General features: G+C 34.6%; 1 protein-coding gene across 1 annotated transcript in view; it reads left to right on the top strand.

Annotated features, from left to right (window-relative positions):
- Positions 1 to 19301, top strand: part of OTOG (otogelin) — a 108592-nt gene that overhangs the window by 65473 nt on the left and 23818 nt on the right. The window contains exons 32-39 of the mRNA XM_026706431.2: positions 75 to 353; positions 6996 to 7113; positions 9852 to 9931; positions 10632 to 13723; positions 14535 to 14703; positions 15426 to 15571; positions 15906 to 15995; positions 17766 to 17949. Coding sequence (XP_026562216.2) covers positions 75 to 353; positions 6996 to 7113; positions 9852 to 9931; positions 10632 to 13723; positions 14535 to 14703; positions 15426 to 15571; positions 15906 to 15995; positions 17766 to 17949 — 4158 coding nt within the window. The remainder of the gene's footprint in view (positions 1 to 74; positions 354 to 6995; positions 7114 to 9851; positions 9932 to 10631; positions 13724 to 14534; positions 14704 to 15425; positions 15572 to 15905; positions 15996 to 17765; positions 17950 to 19301) is intronic.

Raw genomic sequence — 19301 nt, 5'->3', positions numbered from 1 at the left:
CATATAATGGAGAAGCTAATCACTATAAACTATTCTTGGCCATTTCATCATATTCATTGTTTTTTGCTTTTCAGATCCACACCTGGTTTCACTGGAAGCAGCTGACAGACCAAATTATTTTCTTTATTTAACTTCTAATAATACCCTTGTTCTTTCCAAATGGGAAAGAAATGAACGTTTTCAGAACAGATCAACATTTGCCATCCACAAAAACACATGGTTCTCAGGATATAGTTCTTTTGAATCATTTGCCATACGAGGAATGTTCATCCACATTTCAGCTTCCTCTGTGACTGTCATTAAATATCATCACTCTGAAGCATTCAGATTCGCTACACTTTTTAAACTTGTAGGTAAGTAGTTGAATATGAACACACTGGTTGTATTTTCCTATAGTTTTTCTGTACTTTATGTGAAGCCCTGTATTAAAAAAGTGAAAGCTACAAAAACATTCATGGAGACCAAGCCAGTATCATTTATATTCTAAAGTGCTTATTCATGAAATGAACCATGGCAGGATTGGTAACTGATGGCTATCCAGAGGTTACTGAAGTTTTAGCAACTGTAGTCAACTTGAACAGTAGTGATAAATGCTGGCAGTTGTATTCAGCATGTATGGAGGGCCAAACATCCCTTGTTTTTGTCTTAGAACAGGGTTGTTCAAACTTGACAGCTTTAAGACTTTTGGACTTCAACTCCCAGAATTCCTCCTCCAGTCATATTAGCTCAGGAATTCTGGGAGTTGAAGTCCACAAGTCTTAAATTTGCCAAGTTTGAAGACCCTTGTCTTAGTCACAGATTCTCTTAGTCCTACATAATCTATATGCAAGAAATGTCTTTATTTGTGGGTAAAAAAAAATTCAGAATTTATTTTTCATCAGCACTTACTGATTTCAACCTGGAATCTTGGGGGGGGGTGAGTTGTCCGTCATTTTAAAATTAACACCTAACATGACTAACATTTTTAAATTGATTTACTATACGATACTCAATTGAAATAGCATGACAATTAACAGAATAATACAATAAGTTTCATTTAATGTGAATTTTTGTACAGAGCAAAAATAAGAATTATAAGGAGAGGAATGAAGGCAAATATGTCAGGTTTCCAAGTGATGAAATCCATTTAAAAAGAAAAGAATAAAGTCCATCTTCAAGAAAAATTCTCTTATTTAGGAAAGCATCAAATTGGCAAAGTCCATGGTAATTCCAGATCTGACACAACCCAGAATTACCCCACAATATTATAAGTTAGAAACAATCCTCAAAAGTCACATTATCCAATAGAAGTAATTCAACATTGCTTGAGGTCATAAATCTCTACCTCAAGAGGCCCAAGCATGGACAGCTTGTTTTCCCACAGGAAGAAGAATACCTAGCCTAAACAACTCTCTCTATCTCCACTCCTCCCCCCTTAGGAATTTGGCAAGCCTGAAACACTTCCCCCCATGACTGCCACAGGGAAAGTAAGAAAAAGAATATATACTAAGACTAACTAAAATGGCTACATTTATGTCAATTTCAGGCTTGACAAATATACTGTACATGTCCCAGGATAATGTTGCAGCACCCAATCTGGGTCAGTTACTGAGGCCAGAGGTTTAGTCTTCTCAGCTTTCAGACTCAATCTGGAGCCCATCCTCAGGGAACTTCTCTCTAACAGAGTGCATGCTTTGGGCTATTCTGTGTGAGGTATTTATATGATGCCTCTTGTGTGGGACTTTTCAGTTGTTGATTGGGGTATTTATGGCTGGCTATTGGCCATTGTTTTCTTGTGCTGCCAAGATGAAGAGAAGAAATTTTCAATTTTTCAAAAAATGGTATGATTCCTGTTCCCTAGCAGGAAGAGAAATCTTGTTGGTGAGTTAAATTTACAGTGTTTTTCAACCTTGATAACTTTAAGACATGTGGATTTTAATTCCCAGAATTTCCTATCTTTTAAAGTTGCCAATGTTGAGAATCACTGAGAACTGAAGTAGTACTAAATTTGCTGATAGAAAAGCAATCTCAGTCATTTATCAGTTCCCAAACCACTTTCGAAACTTGGCTGAATTAATTCAAGGTAATTTGAAACTTTCAACACCTCCAAGAAATAAAATATTCCATTCTCATTCTGAGTGCTTCCCCACCTGCAAAAAGGAAATAAGAGACAGATTAGTAATCATTCAGATAAGAGGAGGCAATGAACACTTTTAAAAATGTTTAGGACAAGTTATCTACCCTTCAGCTAAACATACTTTGAAAGAACACATACACCTATTAAATGTTACAGAATTTCAAGAATTTCAAAGTGATTTCTATAAGAATTCAATGGAAGCAATATACCAACAATATTTCTAAAGCTATTGAAGTTATATCTTTCTAAATTCCCAGAAAACATGTTCTTCAAAAGCTTCAAATATGTGCTTTTTAATCAAACATAAAAATGAAGCAAAAGATGAGGTTTTATTTAGGTGAGTTGTATTACCATAGATGGAGTGACTTTCACAGTACAATGGATGAACTATATGCTTTCCTTGTTATCAAAAATGACTAAATTAAAGAGTTAGTTGTAGCCTTATTAACATTCTTACTTTTGAGACATTTTCTCTCAGCCCTAGGAAGGAGAAGTGGCAAACCAGTTCTGAAAAACCTTGCCAAGAAAACTTCAGGGACTTGTCCCGGTGGTTTGAGAATTGGACATAATTGAGTAGAAGAAAAAACATTATGAAGATAAGAATTTTTATTAATTTAGGACATTATATGGACCAAGCACAAATGTCATGTTTCTTTTATCTTTAAGAGGGAAAGGAATCCCGGTGGCTCAGTGGCTAAGATGCTGAGCTTGTTGATCAGAAGGTCGGCAGTTCAGTGGTTTGAATCCCTAGGGCCGCCTAATGGAGTGAGCTCCCATTACTTGTCCCATCTTCTGCCAACCTAGCAGTATGAAAGCACATAAAAAATACAAGTAGAAAAATAGGGACCGCTTTGGTGGGAAGGTAACAGCGTTCTGTGTACCTTCAGCATTTAGTCATGCTGGCCACATGACCACAGAGATATTTTCAGACAGCACTGGCTGTTTGGCTTAGAAACAGAGATGAGCACTGTCCCCTAGGGCCAGAAATGGCTAGCATGCATGTGCAGGGGAACCTTTACCTTTTAATGGTCTCCTTCTCTAGTGTTCATATGTGGAAATTGTGTCTCTTTTTTAAAAGGAGAAACCTTTGCTTTCCAGTCTAGCCAAAGAATCCTATCCATGCCAGTAGAAAACGAAAACAGTTTACTTCAGCAAGTAAGGTCGTATCAAATAATCACAAGATATTTCATTAATCTCCACATCTGTGGATTTGGGTTTCAGAGTTTTGTAAGCAAAGAAACCTTGGGCTTGAATCTTTCTCCAGTGTTCTTTCAGAAGGCTGGGCTAACTGATGCAAGCTAATTACATGATCTAAAAATATAGCCACATTTGTTAATGGAAACGTTACACCAGTTCTAGAGTGCGGAGGGGAAGGCAGATTAAATTTCCTGCTATCTTAAATTGCATATTAGATCAGAACCTTTCCAAGTGAGAACTGCTGTTCCGGAACACAAATATGGGGAGTAGGTTAATAGATTGTTCCAACTTCCTTCTTAAAAAGAAATGTACAAATTTGTTCATGTGTTCTGAAACTTATAAAAAAAACTATTAAAGAACCTTTGATAAAGATTTCTGGAACTCATGGGAAGATTCAGTTTCAGAAAAAATAAAACAATCAATAAAAATAACCATGATGAATGTGTATATTTTCATACATATATGTGTGCTATGATGTATCTTCTTCATGTAGTTCACATACAGGCATGATATATTTATCAGAATATTTTCAGTATAACCGGTAGCAGTAATAAGATAGAGTTTGCTATAACTATCTCCATTTTGTAACATCTATAACTGAATTTGTTACTATAGATTACATTTCTCTCCCCATCTATTTATTTTGTATATAAGTAATAAAAAATAAAAATTTACTGAGGTAAGCTTCTGTATCAGGTTTCCTCTTATGTGCTAGATGACAATTTATCATCTTCAGCTGTTGTATTAAGAATATTCTATTGAAATTGTTTGGACTATTTACTGCAACTTGATAACAATTGTAAATGAAAACATATCTATGAAAGCATAATCTTTTTAGAAAGATTAAAGAATGTGAAAATATAAAGTTCCTATAATATTTGTATCAGATGAGGCAGCATTATTGATTTTTTTCAGAAAAAATGGAAGCAAAGAATTATATCATATATAACAGTTGAAACAAAGTAGAAAATGTTTAATAGTTAATAATTAAATAGTTAATAATTAAAAATAACTATTATATTCTTTTAATAGTTAAAAATGTTAAATAGGTGAGAGATCTTTTATTTTGAAATGCTTTTATTTCTGAATCATCTTGGATGATTCTTTATTGCAAAGTGAAAAAAGAACTGTTAAGTTTATATAGCATTATTTTTTGCTAAAACCAGGAATTCAAGAAGACTACCGAATAAATAATGCATTTCTGTCTCTAATCTCATAGTTCTTATGGATTGTTTGGCACATTTGGTAAAATATTTCATTTCATGATTAAGCAGATTTATCAAGCATATGCAAAACGTATTATTTTACTAGTTTTTCATTTATAATGTCTTCTTTTATGTTGATAGCTCGTAGCAAGATTGTGCCCATATACTTCAAACCTCTGTGGAGATAATAAAGAGTAACAATAATAGTAAACATTGCATGCATTTTTGTGCATTCATCCCAGAATAAATACAAGAGACAGGAAATGGATGTAGATAAAATGATATTTATTCAAACACATCAAGTGGCAGCACCTAGCAGAATTTAGAGATTGAGACTTGGTTAGCACCTGGATAAGAGTTTTTGGAGAAGACCCTTATTTTGCAATTATTGAACTGCTGACTTAGAGTCTGTACACCAATTTTGTTGCTTTATTGTTTTGTCATGATGTAGATATAGCACATCAAAAGTAATTAATTCTTCATGTTTATGTTATCAAAATGTGGGAATCACTTTTGCAAAGAGACATTAGATAGCTTAATGGACTACATACTGTCAATACTGGCTAGTTATTATCGTTACATACTGTCTCTAATATAGTTATGACCAAATAATGTTTCCTATGGGGCATGAGCAGAAAAATGCTATTGCATTCCTATATGTAAATACCTTCTCATAGAACACTGGTTAGCTATATATAGTGTGTGCAGAATGGTTGGGTTGGATCCATTCTTTACCCTTTTCGTCTTCTTGATTTACACATGTTGAGAAATAGGATTCTTTCACAGGTACTTGAAATTCAGTTGGGATTGCTGTAAACTATAAATAGATATTGTTGCTGCATTTGTAATACGAAAACATTCCTTCCAACTGAGGCAAACATAAAGGAACTCCATATTGGATCATCCAGAGATGTAACTCCTGAGTAAAATGCAATATAAGGACACACAGGGAAATTTAGGGTTAATTGAACCCATAATATAAAAACTGTATGAATTGCCACCTACATTTTTTTTCACTTTGGGGGTAGAGATGGTACTTGGGGGACCCTAAAACCTTCCTGCCATATATTTCCAGCATTTGTTTTTTCTCATATCTGAATGATTCTGAATTGCCTAATACCTGTGCACTGAGGCAAATGATATAAAATGAACAGAGTGAGAGAATAGATTATAATGTTGAGAATAACAATACTATATATATGAATATATATAAATACATATAAATGTAGGCACATATAGATAAATCACTAAACTACCTAAGGGTGAATACTACAGAGAGATAAGTAAAGAGTTTGATTTTAAACTTTTCATTTAATTAATTTACAAAATACTAAAATCATTTTTTTTAAAGGCAGTAAAATAGCAAAACATTTTATTTTTATTTTAAAATTGGCAACTATGGCAAAACTGAATCACAAGTCTTGCTTTTTTTAAAAAAACAGTAATTCTTTTTTCAAAGCAATAGTGATCTAATTTTGAATAAAATAGGGCTTTTAGTAGCTTGAAAAAGTAACAACAACAACAACAAAACTCCAGTCAGTCTGACTTTTGTGGAGAAGGGAAGTAAAAGAAAAAAAAATGAAAGAAAATTGGAGAGTATCTTTTTCTGTTAATCTTTACTGAAATGCTGGAGAAAAGATTTATAATGTGATCCAGTACGTTTTTTATGTTATTAGTCCTATACTTTTAAAATATATTTTTTCTCATTCAGTTTGGTCACTAGAATTATATTTTCAGATAGAAATGTAGTTCTGTTTAATCCTGTTGCTGGATCAAATTCTTAAAGAGCACTGCATCCATTGTATGCATTGAAGAAAAAGTGGACTGTGGGTTGCAATTTGCATGAGGCTACCTCCGTTGGCAATAAAATTTAGCAATGCAGAACAACGGATAGAACAAATGGTGGGAGAGTGTATTCCATTTAAATTGGAATTTTTTCTTTTTGGAATAATGTCAGGAAAATTTAAGAAGGGAAATAATGTAGCTAATAGTACATGTATTGACGGCAGCTAGAATATTATATGCACAGTATTGAAAAAATGAAATCATACTTTCAGAAACAGAAATAATAAGAAAAATTATGGCATGTGCAGAATCAGATAGGATAAATTTATAAATAAAAGACAAAGGAGAGTCTAAATATTACAAAAGATGGAATAAATTTTATAAATGGTTATATAGTGGAAGACAAGGTCAAAATATTAGTCGTTATGATTAGATTAATTAGTAATTAATATATTAAATAAGGAGATTACAAATGATGATGTAAAATGTATATATGTATAACAAGGATAAGTGGGATGTATTGTGTTGTATTCTCATAATTAAAATTAAAAATAAATTTAATTTTTTTTTAGTAATGCGGGTTGCTAAAAATGGAGGTGGCTGAAAGAGGGTTCTGTATTTATGAACTAGAACATATGAGTGCGTGTGCATGCCTAAACATGATATTCATACAAATGAATTTTTATTTGTAGATAGCAAATTTAAATTTTTATCCCGTTCAACCTGTGAATGGCGCTATGATGCTTGTTCAAGTCCTTGTTTCAAGACATGCAAAGATCCTTTGGCAAAACATTGTCAGACTGTTCCAAAGTAAGTATACTTATCATTTAAATAATAGCACTGTCTCTAAAAAAGAAATTATACATTCCCTATCAGTTTAGGAGCAAAATATAGACTCTGTGAAAAATGTAGCAGTTTCTACATACTTGAGGACTTTGTTATTGTTGTTTATCCTTAAAACATGGAAAACAATGCACTAGGCTAAGAACAACATGTAGCACCTGTCCACTACTGCTTCTGTTTAAACCAGAAGGCATTGTGGCTGAGTCTACAGTAGAGAATAAAAGAGACATATAATATTAGCCTGCATTTGAAAAACAAAATTGAGATTAAGATAAATACAATATACTGCTAATTTGAAGAACATCACAGCTTGCATAAAGCAATGGCATAAAGTTGCTGTAGTGCAGGGGTGTCAAACTCAAGGCCCAGGGGCCTGATCCGGCCCATGGGGTGCTTAGATCTGACCCACAGGGCCTCCCTGGAAACAGTGAAGGACTGGCCCACAGTGCTTCTGCCAGAAAAAATGGAGCTCAGAAGGGCCATGCCCGGCCCTCCCGAGCTCCACTTTCTGCCTCCTGCAATTCTCTGCCAGCGAAAACAGAGCTCGTTTTTCACTAGAAGAGCGCTTGGGCCACCACAGGTGCCTCCGACATAAGTGGAGTCAAGCTGGCCACGCCCACCCTGGCCATGCCCACCTGCACCCCCTGAGGTCAAACACACTGATGTGGCCCTCAGTGAAATTGATTTTGACACCCCTGCTGTAGTGTCTGCCAAAATATTAATGTGTCTGTATTAATATTTTACCCTACCTTAGGGATATTTCATAGATAATATCCTCCTCTGACTTTAGTATGATTTTAGACCAGAATACAGGTAATCCTTGACTTACGACTAAATTTTTTGTGGCTAAGTGAAACATTTGTTAAATGAATTTTGCCCCATTTGATGACTTTTCATGCCACAGTTGTTAACTGAAACACTGCAGTTGTTAAGTTAGCAACATGGTTGTTAAATGAATCTGCCTTCCCCGCTGACTTTGCTTGTCAGAAGGTCACAAAAGGTAGTCATGTGATCTTGAAACACTACAACCATACTAAATGTGATCAGTTGCCAAGCATCCGCATTTTGATCACATGACCTTAGGGATGCTGCAGTGGTTGTAAGTGTGGAAAATGGTCATAAGTCACTTTTTCTGGTGCCATTGTAACTTTGAATGGTCACTAAATGAACTGTTTTAAGTTGAGGACTACCTATACAATCAAAAGAAAGACAGAACTTCTGTGGAATGGGGAGCCTTGCAGAAGTTGCCATTTAAGTGTACCAAGGACAGAGGACTGAAATCAGCTTTAGCAGTGGTGGGATTCAGATACTTTTACCACCAGTTCGATGGGCATGGCTTGGTGGGCACTCTTTGCACGCATGCACATACTTTGCATGAGTACATGTGCCAAATGTGCACTCTGCGCAGGCTCAGAGGTGTTCTAATTCACCTCCTGCAAGCCTGCACTCTCCCGGTCACTTCAGCAGATGCCGCACAGGACTCTGCTGTGCCGCGCAAAGCAGCTGCGCTTCAAATTCAGAGGATAAAGGTGAGTATGGTAGCCCAGGTGGGCCCAACAGCAGAGTGGTAGAGAGAACCAGTTTGGTCTCCGCTGCTCATTGTCGCTACTGGCTCAGCAGAACTGAGCCGAACCAATCGAATACCACCACTGAGCTTTAGAGAATTTGGCATGGAGATGTGTATGCCGGGAACCTGCTGGAGTAGATTTTTGGCATTTTTTAAGAGTCAGTAAATCATTCGGAAAGTCTTATATTCCACCTCTTCCATTTGGTAACACCTTTAGCTTTTTTTCTGAATTCATGCTCTAGCACAGCGATTCCCAACCGTTCCCACTTTGCAGATTGACAGGGGAGAGAAGGAATGGTTCCGCATGAGTGGCAGGTGAGCAAGCACAGCTACATTTTCATGAGTTGCGGGCATGTGCATTCATTGCTTGCACAAATGGAGCTGCGTGCACACTCACCCACTGCTCATGCAAGTGGAGTTGTGCGTGTATGTTCGTTCACCCGCTGTTTTCGTGGCTCAATTAGAAATGGGCTGCAGCCCAGGAGTTGGGGATCTCTGCTCTACCTCTGTATAAATAATTTGCTGATGATGGCCTTCCATCATGTGGATTTAAAATGACCCGCTAAAAATTCACTTCAGTTCTGGGTAACCTGCCATTTAATCTAGGCACACAGCTGGAGGGCTGAAATGAAGAACTGACTGGATTTTTTTTTCAAGTGCAACATACAGTAGTGTAATTAAAACAATTTTTTATTATACCCTATAGAGTATGTGTACCCTGGATTTTATATAAAATGTTTAGGAGCTGCTGGATTAAAATTTCATTCGTGCTTTTTGACAAAATTTTATTGTTGATATGGTACTTTTTGGAACCACGGAGGGAGTAAAGTTAAAAAGAGCAGTTGTCCTAAAAGTTTGGAAAACAAGCCCCATTAGCTCAGCATAGTAGAAAAGTAATTTAGCTTGGTCACAATACTAGTTAAAAGAGGAAAAAAGAAGAGGAAGCAGTTAAGCTTCTGGTATCTTCAGTTATTTTAAAATTAAAGTTGACTTCTGTGATGAAAAAACCTCATTAAGAATACATATATATACCCATACTTCGTACTTCGTTGATCATTCTCTAGGAACATTATTCAGTACCTGTTTCTACGATACATTTTGCTGTATGAAGAGTTAATTATTATTCATCTTGTTTTAGAGTGGAAGGATGTGTTCCTATGTGTCCTTTGAATTTGGTGCTGGATGAACTCACTCAAAGATGTGTTTATTTTGAAGACTGTACGTATAATGTAATATTGATTCAAAATTATAGCTATTATTTCAGGTTTCAGTTTAGTAACCCAAGATAGTTATAAAGTTACATCTTCCCAATATCTTGCACAAAGGTTCAACATTTTAGCCATTTGAAGTTCCCTCACATTACTGCTTGACTGTTGCAGTTTCCCCTACTATACTAACTGGAGTGAATAGTTTTATGAATCACATCGCAGCATCTGGAAAAATATATATCCATGGCGTTTTCTTAAAAGAACATGTTCTCTGCTCTTTTCAGAAAGTAATCTCTTCAAGTCACTTTCATGTCCAAGGACCTTAAATCTAAGTCCTTATTCTGTGAGAAGGCTGATTCCTGGAAGCTTCTTCCTACATACAGAATTTAAAAATAGATATATACTGTATGGAATAGCTACATTTGGATTTACAATTGCTAAGGAAAAAGAGGTTTTGGCAATAAGACACTGCAAAAAGATATGACATTATCAGTAAGGGATTAGTTGAATTATATTTATGAAGTCAAAGCATATTTTGAAATGTTAAAATTTAATCCTTTAAAAATTTATCTCAAGAATAGACATGTTAGGAATTAATAACAATTTATTAAAATTATGCTATTCCACACTTTTAATTCTGTTGGATTTAATTCTGTCTAGTATTGAATTAAACATGTCTCATGTACTAGTCATCTGTTTTTTGTCTTTAGGCATTGAACCAACAACTGAAGTTCAAATCCTACCATCCACTTTAAAGACACATACAGCTTTTGGGGCTCTTCAATCTTCTGCAGCAGTTCTGAGTAAAGAAATAGCCTTTTCTGTGACCCCAGCATCAAAACTTAGAGAAACAACACCTGCATCCAAACAGCAATTCAGTTCAACCACTGAAAAAGCTAAACTTTCAACATTTTCTTTGCCAAATATTACTTTAGCTACATCAGCTCTTTCAGTTCAGTCAGCTTTTGATACAAGTGTATTGCCAGGATTTTCACACCTTGTAACTGATTTTAGTCCCCTATCTGTAGTTCCTTCATCAACAACTGATGTAGTTACTTTGGATACTTTGCGGACAAGCAGTATGACAAGCTTTTCAATCCCCTCAACATCTACAATCACTGAAGCAGAAAGTAAATTAGCAGCTACTCCGACCTCCATTGTGACTCCATCAAGTATTACAGAAGATAAATCATTAGACACATCTAAATTAGTTTCAAAAATAAAAGAGATAGGTGTTCAGAGTTTCCCTACAGAGGACATAGAAAGAAAACTTCAAAACATTACAGAAAGCCAAACTTCATCTATAGTAACATCAAAAACAGAGCGTACTAGTCAGTTTTTTACCAAAGCAACATTGCCATCTTCGAAAATATCTTCCCGTTTGCCAACAACAAGGCAAACAACTCCAAGCAGAACTAAGCCAGGAGTAACTCAACCAACTCTAAAAATCACCAGTGGTAGTAAAACTTCATTTGTTCCTTTATTTACTACTTTAGTAGCCACAAAACCAGTTCTAGAGCCAGGTTCTTCAGAAACATCAAAGACCACTGTTGCTTTAATCAAAGAACAACTTAAAAGTACTATTATTCCAATAACTCCAATACCAACACAGCTTCCCCACACGTTCTTGACACATCCAAGTGTTTTTGCTTCTACTATTAAAAAGGAAATACTCCAAACAACATCAAATATTACATATCAAACAAGTTCATATTTTTCTTTGTACACACCTATAATCTCAAAACCTCAAGTTTTTACTTCTGAACTTCCTAGAAAAACTGATATATCTTCCCCCACTACAATAGTTTCCAAAAAACATTTACAAACAGAGCAGTCACTGTTCGTACAGCCAAACATGACAAAGCCTGTAACTGCTTCATCTTATAAAGTTACACCTTTGTCTGCAATAGTAACCTCTAAAACCTCAACTTCATCTGAATTATCAATTCCAATCTCCCAGAAAATATTTACAGAACACAAAATACCTTTGCTCCTGAAAACTACAAAGGCAACTGTTCCAGATTCTGCTGGTATAACAAAATCAAAAACAGAATCTGCATTAATAGAAGAAGTCATAGCCACTGTTGTCCCAGGTCCATTGGTCACTAAAAAGGTAGAATCAGTTGCAACAATTGGATATCCATTTATTCAGCATGCTGTTACTGATACAGACAAAGCAACAGAATATCTTAGTAAAAGAGAATCAGAAAAAACTACCAGTTTATATACAAGAAAACCATCCACTGCTCATCTTCCAATATCCCTTTCTACAGTTACAATGTCAAAGATAGACTCTGACCTTGTTCCTTCATCACCTGAAATTCAGGTTCCTGTGGCTTCTACTATTCATCCAACTACTTCAAAGACCACCTTCCGGATGGTTTCACCAAGCACAATAGCTTTAAGGTCAACTCCAGAATTGACAGTGAAAGAATCTAGAGTTACTTTATCTCCATTTACTAAACTTAGCAGCTGGTCACCAACTGAAGTGGCATCAACCAAAGAAATATCAACCTTGTTTTCTTCAACTACATTTTCTGTAACAACATTTCCTCCCATAATCTCTCTAGTGAACAAAACATCTTCATTTACTTCAACACAAAAGATAACTGTAGTACCAACCACTGTAAAACCGTCAGTTGAGACAACAAAATCATCGGTAACTTCTAAGATTGCCACTTCCTTTGTTGGTACATCTCCAACTGAAAGCATTTCTACCCATGTAAAAGACAAATCTGTTCCTCCATATCTTATAACACAAACACCAGGGAAGCATGATTCTTTACTGGCCTCTAAAGCTTATTTAACTACAAAAGGAACTTCTACGGCGTATCAGTTTCCAGTTGTTGAACAGACAAAAATTTATCCCCAAAGTACTTTCAGTTCAACAGAGTCAGTCAAAGTAGCAGTGCCTTCTGTCTTCCAAAGTACTTCACATCCATTTGTTACTCCTTCAGTTTCTTCACTCACTTCTTTATTTTCACCCCAAATCCCACTTGTAAGTGATAAAGAAACAAGCCAGCAAATATTAGAGTCCTTTCTTACTGAAAAACCCAAGACCTTTTTCCTCACCACAAAGCAAGCATTAAGTCCTTCTCAGTCATCTGTAGAATCCAGCACTTTGTTTCATGTGTCAAAATCAACTTCACCATCACTATTTATATTGGAAGCACCAGAAACTTCAATTGTGAGTCAAACAGATTCACAAGAAAGAGTATTAGTATCACCTGTATTGACAGCTTTCACGTCGGTGAAGACTAGCGCTACAGAGAAGATAACATTATCTAAACAAATGCCACTTTCCACTATTTCTTCTAGTTCAGCACCCATAGGACTAAGCGGTCTCACAACCAAGAGTGTCACAAAATCATTAGAAAAAACAGCAGGAGCGAAAGAATCTATCACATCTTTATTTCCAGCTCCTTCTGATATTTCAGAAACAAAGAGCATACCTTCCAAAATACTAGAAAGTGATGGAGAAATATTGGGTACAAAACTTACTCCATCACCTTCAATTAGCAAACATTCACCAACATTCCCTGCTCCACTTAGTTCCATTAATGAAACTGCAATATCAAAATCCCCATTTGTGAAGGAGGCAACAGCAGCATCAGCAAGCTCTTTGTCAATACTACCAATTCATCCAAATGCTACAACAGCTTCTACCTATTTATCAACCAAACCAGTATATGATTCTGGCACAGTATACGCTGCAAATTTTACTTCTGCTGAAACTATGTCAGGTACTTCAGCATCAGTTTTCATATCACCTGGAGAGATAGCAACTCAGCCGACATGTATAGTGAGTAACATAATTAATTGATCTTTATCCAAGCATATGAAAGGAGAGAGTTTTGTGTGTGTGTGTGTGTGTGTGTGTGTGTGTGTGTGTGTGTTTTAACTTAGAGATCATGAACGTATGATATAAATTAAGATATGGCTTCTTACCTCTATTATTATCTATAAACATAGCCATCCAGAGTGGTTGAAAGTCAGAGAGCATCCAAGCTTAATAAATAAATACATCAATAAAAATAATAATTGTGGTTTTCACATATTTATCCTGATTCTGCACTTCTCTGAAAACCTCATATGTCACAGTCATTGAAACATAACTAGTGATGCAAAGAAGTCTTTCTAGATTTTTAGTGACAAATTTCTTACAATGTATTGTGGTAAAAGTCCATGCCTAGATTATGTATGTACCTACTAGCATTCTGACAGGATCTGGAAGCATTTTCTTGAACCATTCTCTTGATAATTCTGCTCCTGGGTTAAATATTATTAAGAACATTTTCTGGGCTTTTGAACTACTCACTATAATTGTTTGGGGGAAAGTATTTGTGTGTGTGCTATTAATTTTTTTAATTTTAATAACTAGCTTCATTTTGTAATCTTATGATTTGCATACTATTAATGTTAAACTAAACATTGAACATTTTTCATGGCTGTTATTTCAAAATTCAGCCTTAATAAAAAAAATATTCCTGAATACTCGAGAGATCTTGGATAATAAGGCTCCTGAGTTCTACTATGTTGATTTCTTGAAAATATGTTCTCGTTGCTTTTGTTTTGTTCAGAGTTGTAACCAATCTTTTCTAAATATGCCTTAGCCTGTCACAGAAAATGACTGCATAAAACATATTTGCTTAGATGGACAATTAATTCAAGTTAACCAATCACAGTACTGCCCATACAGTGCAACACAACCCAGCTGTGGAATTCTTGGATTTGCTGTTCAGATTAATGGCGACAAATGCTGCCCCAAATGGGAATGTGCATGTGAGTTATTAGTCATATAGTGTTTATTTTAAAACTGCATTAAGCTGATGAAACCTTGAACTTCAGAGTAGGTATGGAAGGAACAGATGATAGAAATTATTCCTGCCTTACATACAAAACAGTAGCAGTTCAACCAGAAAAATATTGGGAACTGCACAATATGCAGTGGAATAGAACTTAGTGAAGAGGGATTAATATGATGTTGAGGAGAATACCTGTTATATAGATATTTTTAATGGATTGAGAGTTTCCAATTCCAGTTCTGAGAATAGTTCCATTCAAAGAAACTAGCTATGTTTTTCACTGAATCCTTCTGCCATCTATAGCATCTTGTGGCCCTAAGATTTTGATAAGGATTGTAGAAATTTCTGGAGTAGCATCAAATGTGAAAGGGGGAAATAGAAATAAATGCCAAACATTTCAGGAAAAGCAGTCCTGAATTCAACTTACTTTGATCTCAAGTAAAACATGGTATGGTGACAAAATAATGTTTTAAGCTAGGAAATAGTGGAATTTCTCATTTTTTAAGACTTTGTATCAATTAGGATTCTTTTGAAGCACAAACCTATTTGTTAGGAAATTACTTGTCAGATTTTCAAGAATTATTTACTCTGTTACATATTTTTTATCTAATTTAACAACACAATTAATTTCCATTTGCCAGCAACCATCTGCCTGTTTTGTAAAAAAAATTAAACTATAGTTCACATTCTGTTTGATAGGTCGATGCACTTTCTTCTCTGATCTGAGCTTTATCACCTTTGATGGACATCATGTGGCTTTATTTAAAGAAGCATCTTATATAATCAGCCAAACACAAGATGAAATTATAAGCATTCATGTTGTTGACAACAGAAATACCAACATGGTACTAAATCTTGTTTATTATTTTGTATTTATAGAATGTGCACAAATAGACTTCTGATCCAATAGAAACTTTGAGGCTAGAATATCATTAATTTTGCTTTTGTGGGGAGTTGATGTTTGAATAATCCTTTTCAGATATTTTCAGATATTTTTAAACATTCAGACCTTTTAAAACATTTTCTCTTAAATATTAAGGCAGTTGAATATAGGCTGGAGTTGAAATTGGGGCTTACATGGGAGAGGAATATTTTTTATCACAGTTTAATTTTATGAGACATGGAAACCACTTTGTAATTCTTTGTGAATAAATTCTTTTTTGTTGTTGTTTTATTTAGGGGATCTTAACCTATTCTAAGTTAAGTCTGGCAATGCTGAATTTAACATATCTGTCTAACCAGATTATCATTGACCGATTAAGTAGAAAGGTAAACTTTACTTCTTCTGTTATTTAGTAATGGTCCTGAGGAAAAAATGATTTATTAAAATTCTAAGTCATAATTTTTTATTTTATGGTTTATGTTAGGTGGCATAAATTGAAGTTTGGGACCACCGTAACCTCTGGAAGAAATGAGCAGAGTTCCTAGAGATATTTGTGATTTAAAATCTAACTGTAAGGGGAAACTGTTAAGCACATTAACTGATTGAATTGAATTGATATCATTTGAAATAAAAGTTAAACTAAATTCTTTCAGCACTATTTTTTTTTTTTTTTGCCTAGTAGATTTCAGCATGTCATTTGTAGTAACCAAGTCTTCTAAAATTTGTATGGTCTTTTTAATGTCAGTGTTCAGGTCATGCTTATGATTCTAAAAAGCAATTTTTAGAATTTCAAACTCCAATTTCCAAATGAAGGCTGTAACTTAAATAACTAATATTAATTATTGTCTATCAATGTTATTGATATTTTTAATTAAGAATAATTTTGCTAATTATTACTATTTTTATTTATTCGTATCCTGCCTTTATTATTTTTACAAATAACTTAAAAGTACAAGGCAGTGAATATATTCAGTATACCTTCCTCTTCTTATTTTCCCCACAACATCAACCCTGTGAGGTGGGTTGGGCTGAGAGAGAGTAACTGGCCCAAGGTCACCCAGCAGGCTTTTACAGCTAAGGCTCGACTTGAACTGATGTTCTCCTGCTTTCTAGCTTGGTGCCCTAACCACTAAACCAAACTTACTTGATTAATTAATTATTTCTAGAACATACAGCTAAATAAGTAAGAAATAAGAACCTTGTAAGCAGTAATGACATGTTACATCTGCTGTCCTTTATGTGCTTATTTAAAAGAAATCTTAAATGTATTTAGTGGAACTATATTTCTCAGAATTCATGCATAAGAATTCTCAGTATATCTACTTTGCAGTTAGTGTTGGAATATTTTTCGTCCTCTTTTTTACCAGTTTTATAAGGCTGAATAAACAAAATATATGATAAATGTTTATTACCACATAATTGCAACTGTAGGTTAATATGAAAAGACAATGACCCAGCCTTGAAGCTAGTAGGGACACTTAAACTTGTTAAAATTTAGTGCTATTAACAGAGAAAGGTCTTTTGTTTGTTTTCCACTTTAGCCATCCAGAATTTTTTGGAAAATCTGGTTAATTTTAGTTTCTGCTGTGGAGCTACATCAGAAATAGATGTAGATGTACACTTACTTGCCGGTGTACTGGCAAAAAAAATATCAGCCTCAGTATTTTAGAATTTTGGGAAAAAAGGGTAAAATTCAAAAATAGAATAACATCCAGATATCTAGCTTTGTTGGTTTTCCCCAGTTGGAATATATTTTGAATTATCTTGTATTATATCCTCTATTTCCCTTCTGTACTTCAATCAAATCATATTATCGTTCTTATAGAATTTAATTTGTCACTGGCTTAAAAAGAAAAAGTTAGCCATTGTCCTGATGGCATTAAATTATACCCACATAACTTGAGTCATAATTTTCTACTCTAAATGCTGCCTACATTTTGATTACTTCCTCCCAAGATTTGCTACCTTATTGGGGGTTTAATAATTTAATATGCAAGTTGTACAGATTTTCATTGGAAGATCCATTAGAATTTATTTGATTAAAAGATTTGCTTTTATAGAAAAGGAGAAATACTTGTTGAAAGTATTATTATGACAAAATGCAAACTCTAATCTTAAACATTGCCTAAATTTTTGTTTATATATCTCTTTTCTAGATAGTGGTCAATTCAAAATATGCTTGGCCTACTGTTAAAAAGTATGGTTTTAAAATTGAGGACACTGGCTTTATGTATCTTATTAAAACCCCAACAAATACTAAAATTCAGTGGTTTCATAATACTGGGATGATGATAATTGAATATAATGCAACCAGTGATAAAAAAACAATGGGATTGTGTGGTAAGCTAACTTTAGTAAGATTTATTTTGTTATGCTTAACTTTATACCTTTATATATGCATCCACTCAGCACACATTTTTGTTAAAGAGGAAATACCACATTTGTTTGTTTATAAATTATATTGCAACTTGAACAGTAATTCTGTGAGAAAGTAGAAAATGATACCAATTGCTCACCAAAACTATTTGTAGTTGAAATGAGGCTAATTTTCAATAAAATAAAATAAATAAAAGCGCTAAAATTGCCAACCAAACTATCTGCAGTACAACTTTTAATTCTTTTGAGATCATATTGCAGACAGCTATGGATGGATGAAAACTTGCTTCTGCATTTAGAGTTTATGAAATAGAAGTATGGAGGTTGAAGTAATGTGAAAATAAAGAGAACACGAAAAGCAAAACATGCTTTCCATAAAGTTAAATAAGATATTTGAAAGATGGGTAGCCTGCCCTCTGCTAATATGCTGAAGAAAATGGTGCATAAATGTACAATTGTTCAATATGAGTTGAATTTAAATCAGATGATGTAATCTCCCCCCTCAGTAATCCTAAATCAGAAAAAGTACTAATGGAAATCTGAGTTATTTCTGCTATTGAGAAGAGGGTAAAGATGAATATATAGCTATTGAAATTAAATGTAGAAACAATCTGTATCATTAAACAAAATGCCTACAACTTGTTAACCATACCTATACATTGTTAAATAGTGGGCCTCTTTTAGCCTGATGGAATACCATGTGATTAAGCATACATTCCTTTCTAATAATGTATGATAATGGTACCAATCTGTATGTTTGGCTTTACAATATCATAAACCCAGCCAGTGGTGAATAATCATTATAGCTGGACTTAGCCTTTAATCAGAGCTGGCCCAGTGAGGGGGAGCCTTTTGCGGAGTCAATCAGACCGAAAAACCTGGAAGAAAAAAATGGCAAACCACTTCAAGAAATGTGCAAGGAAAAGTTACCAAGAGTTAAACTCAATTCTCAAGACCATATTAAGATTTCAAGGTTTGAAAGACTGCTCCCCGCTCCAGTCTTAAAAAAATGGGTTGCTTAATAATCCTTTCCAAAATTGATTTGCAACAGCCCCAAATAATGGCCATTCATTATACTTTACATTATAGTCTTAGTCAAAATCCCTCCTGTGAATTCATGGACATGTCCTTGTTTTCTTCACAGATGTGATTGCCATTCTGTTCAAAATCTATCATAGAGTTCCAATGCTTCTTGATTATCTCTTACTAAACACTAATCAATTCCAACTTCATTTTGATTTTTGAGAATAACCAAGGCCTGCTAGGTGTTGTAGTTATCTGAGCGTGGAGATTGGCTACTGCTATAGACTGAAGAT

The sequence above is a fragment of the Pseudonaja textilis genome, chromosome 1, assembly GCF_049901715.1.
Source record: "Pseudonaja textilis isolate UNSWEBS1 chromosome 1, rPseTex1.2, whole genome shotgun sequence".
Taxonomy (NCBI): Eukaryota; Metazoa; Chordata; class Lepidosauria; order Squamata; family Elapidae; genus Pseudonaja; species Pseudonaja textilis.
Note: the sequence above shows the minus strand (reverse complement) of the source record. Positions and strands in the feature narration are given on the sequence as shown.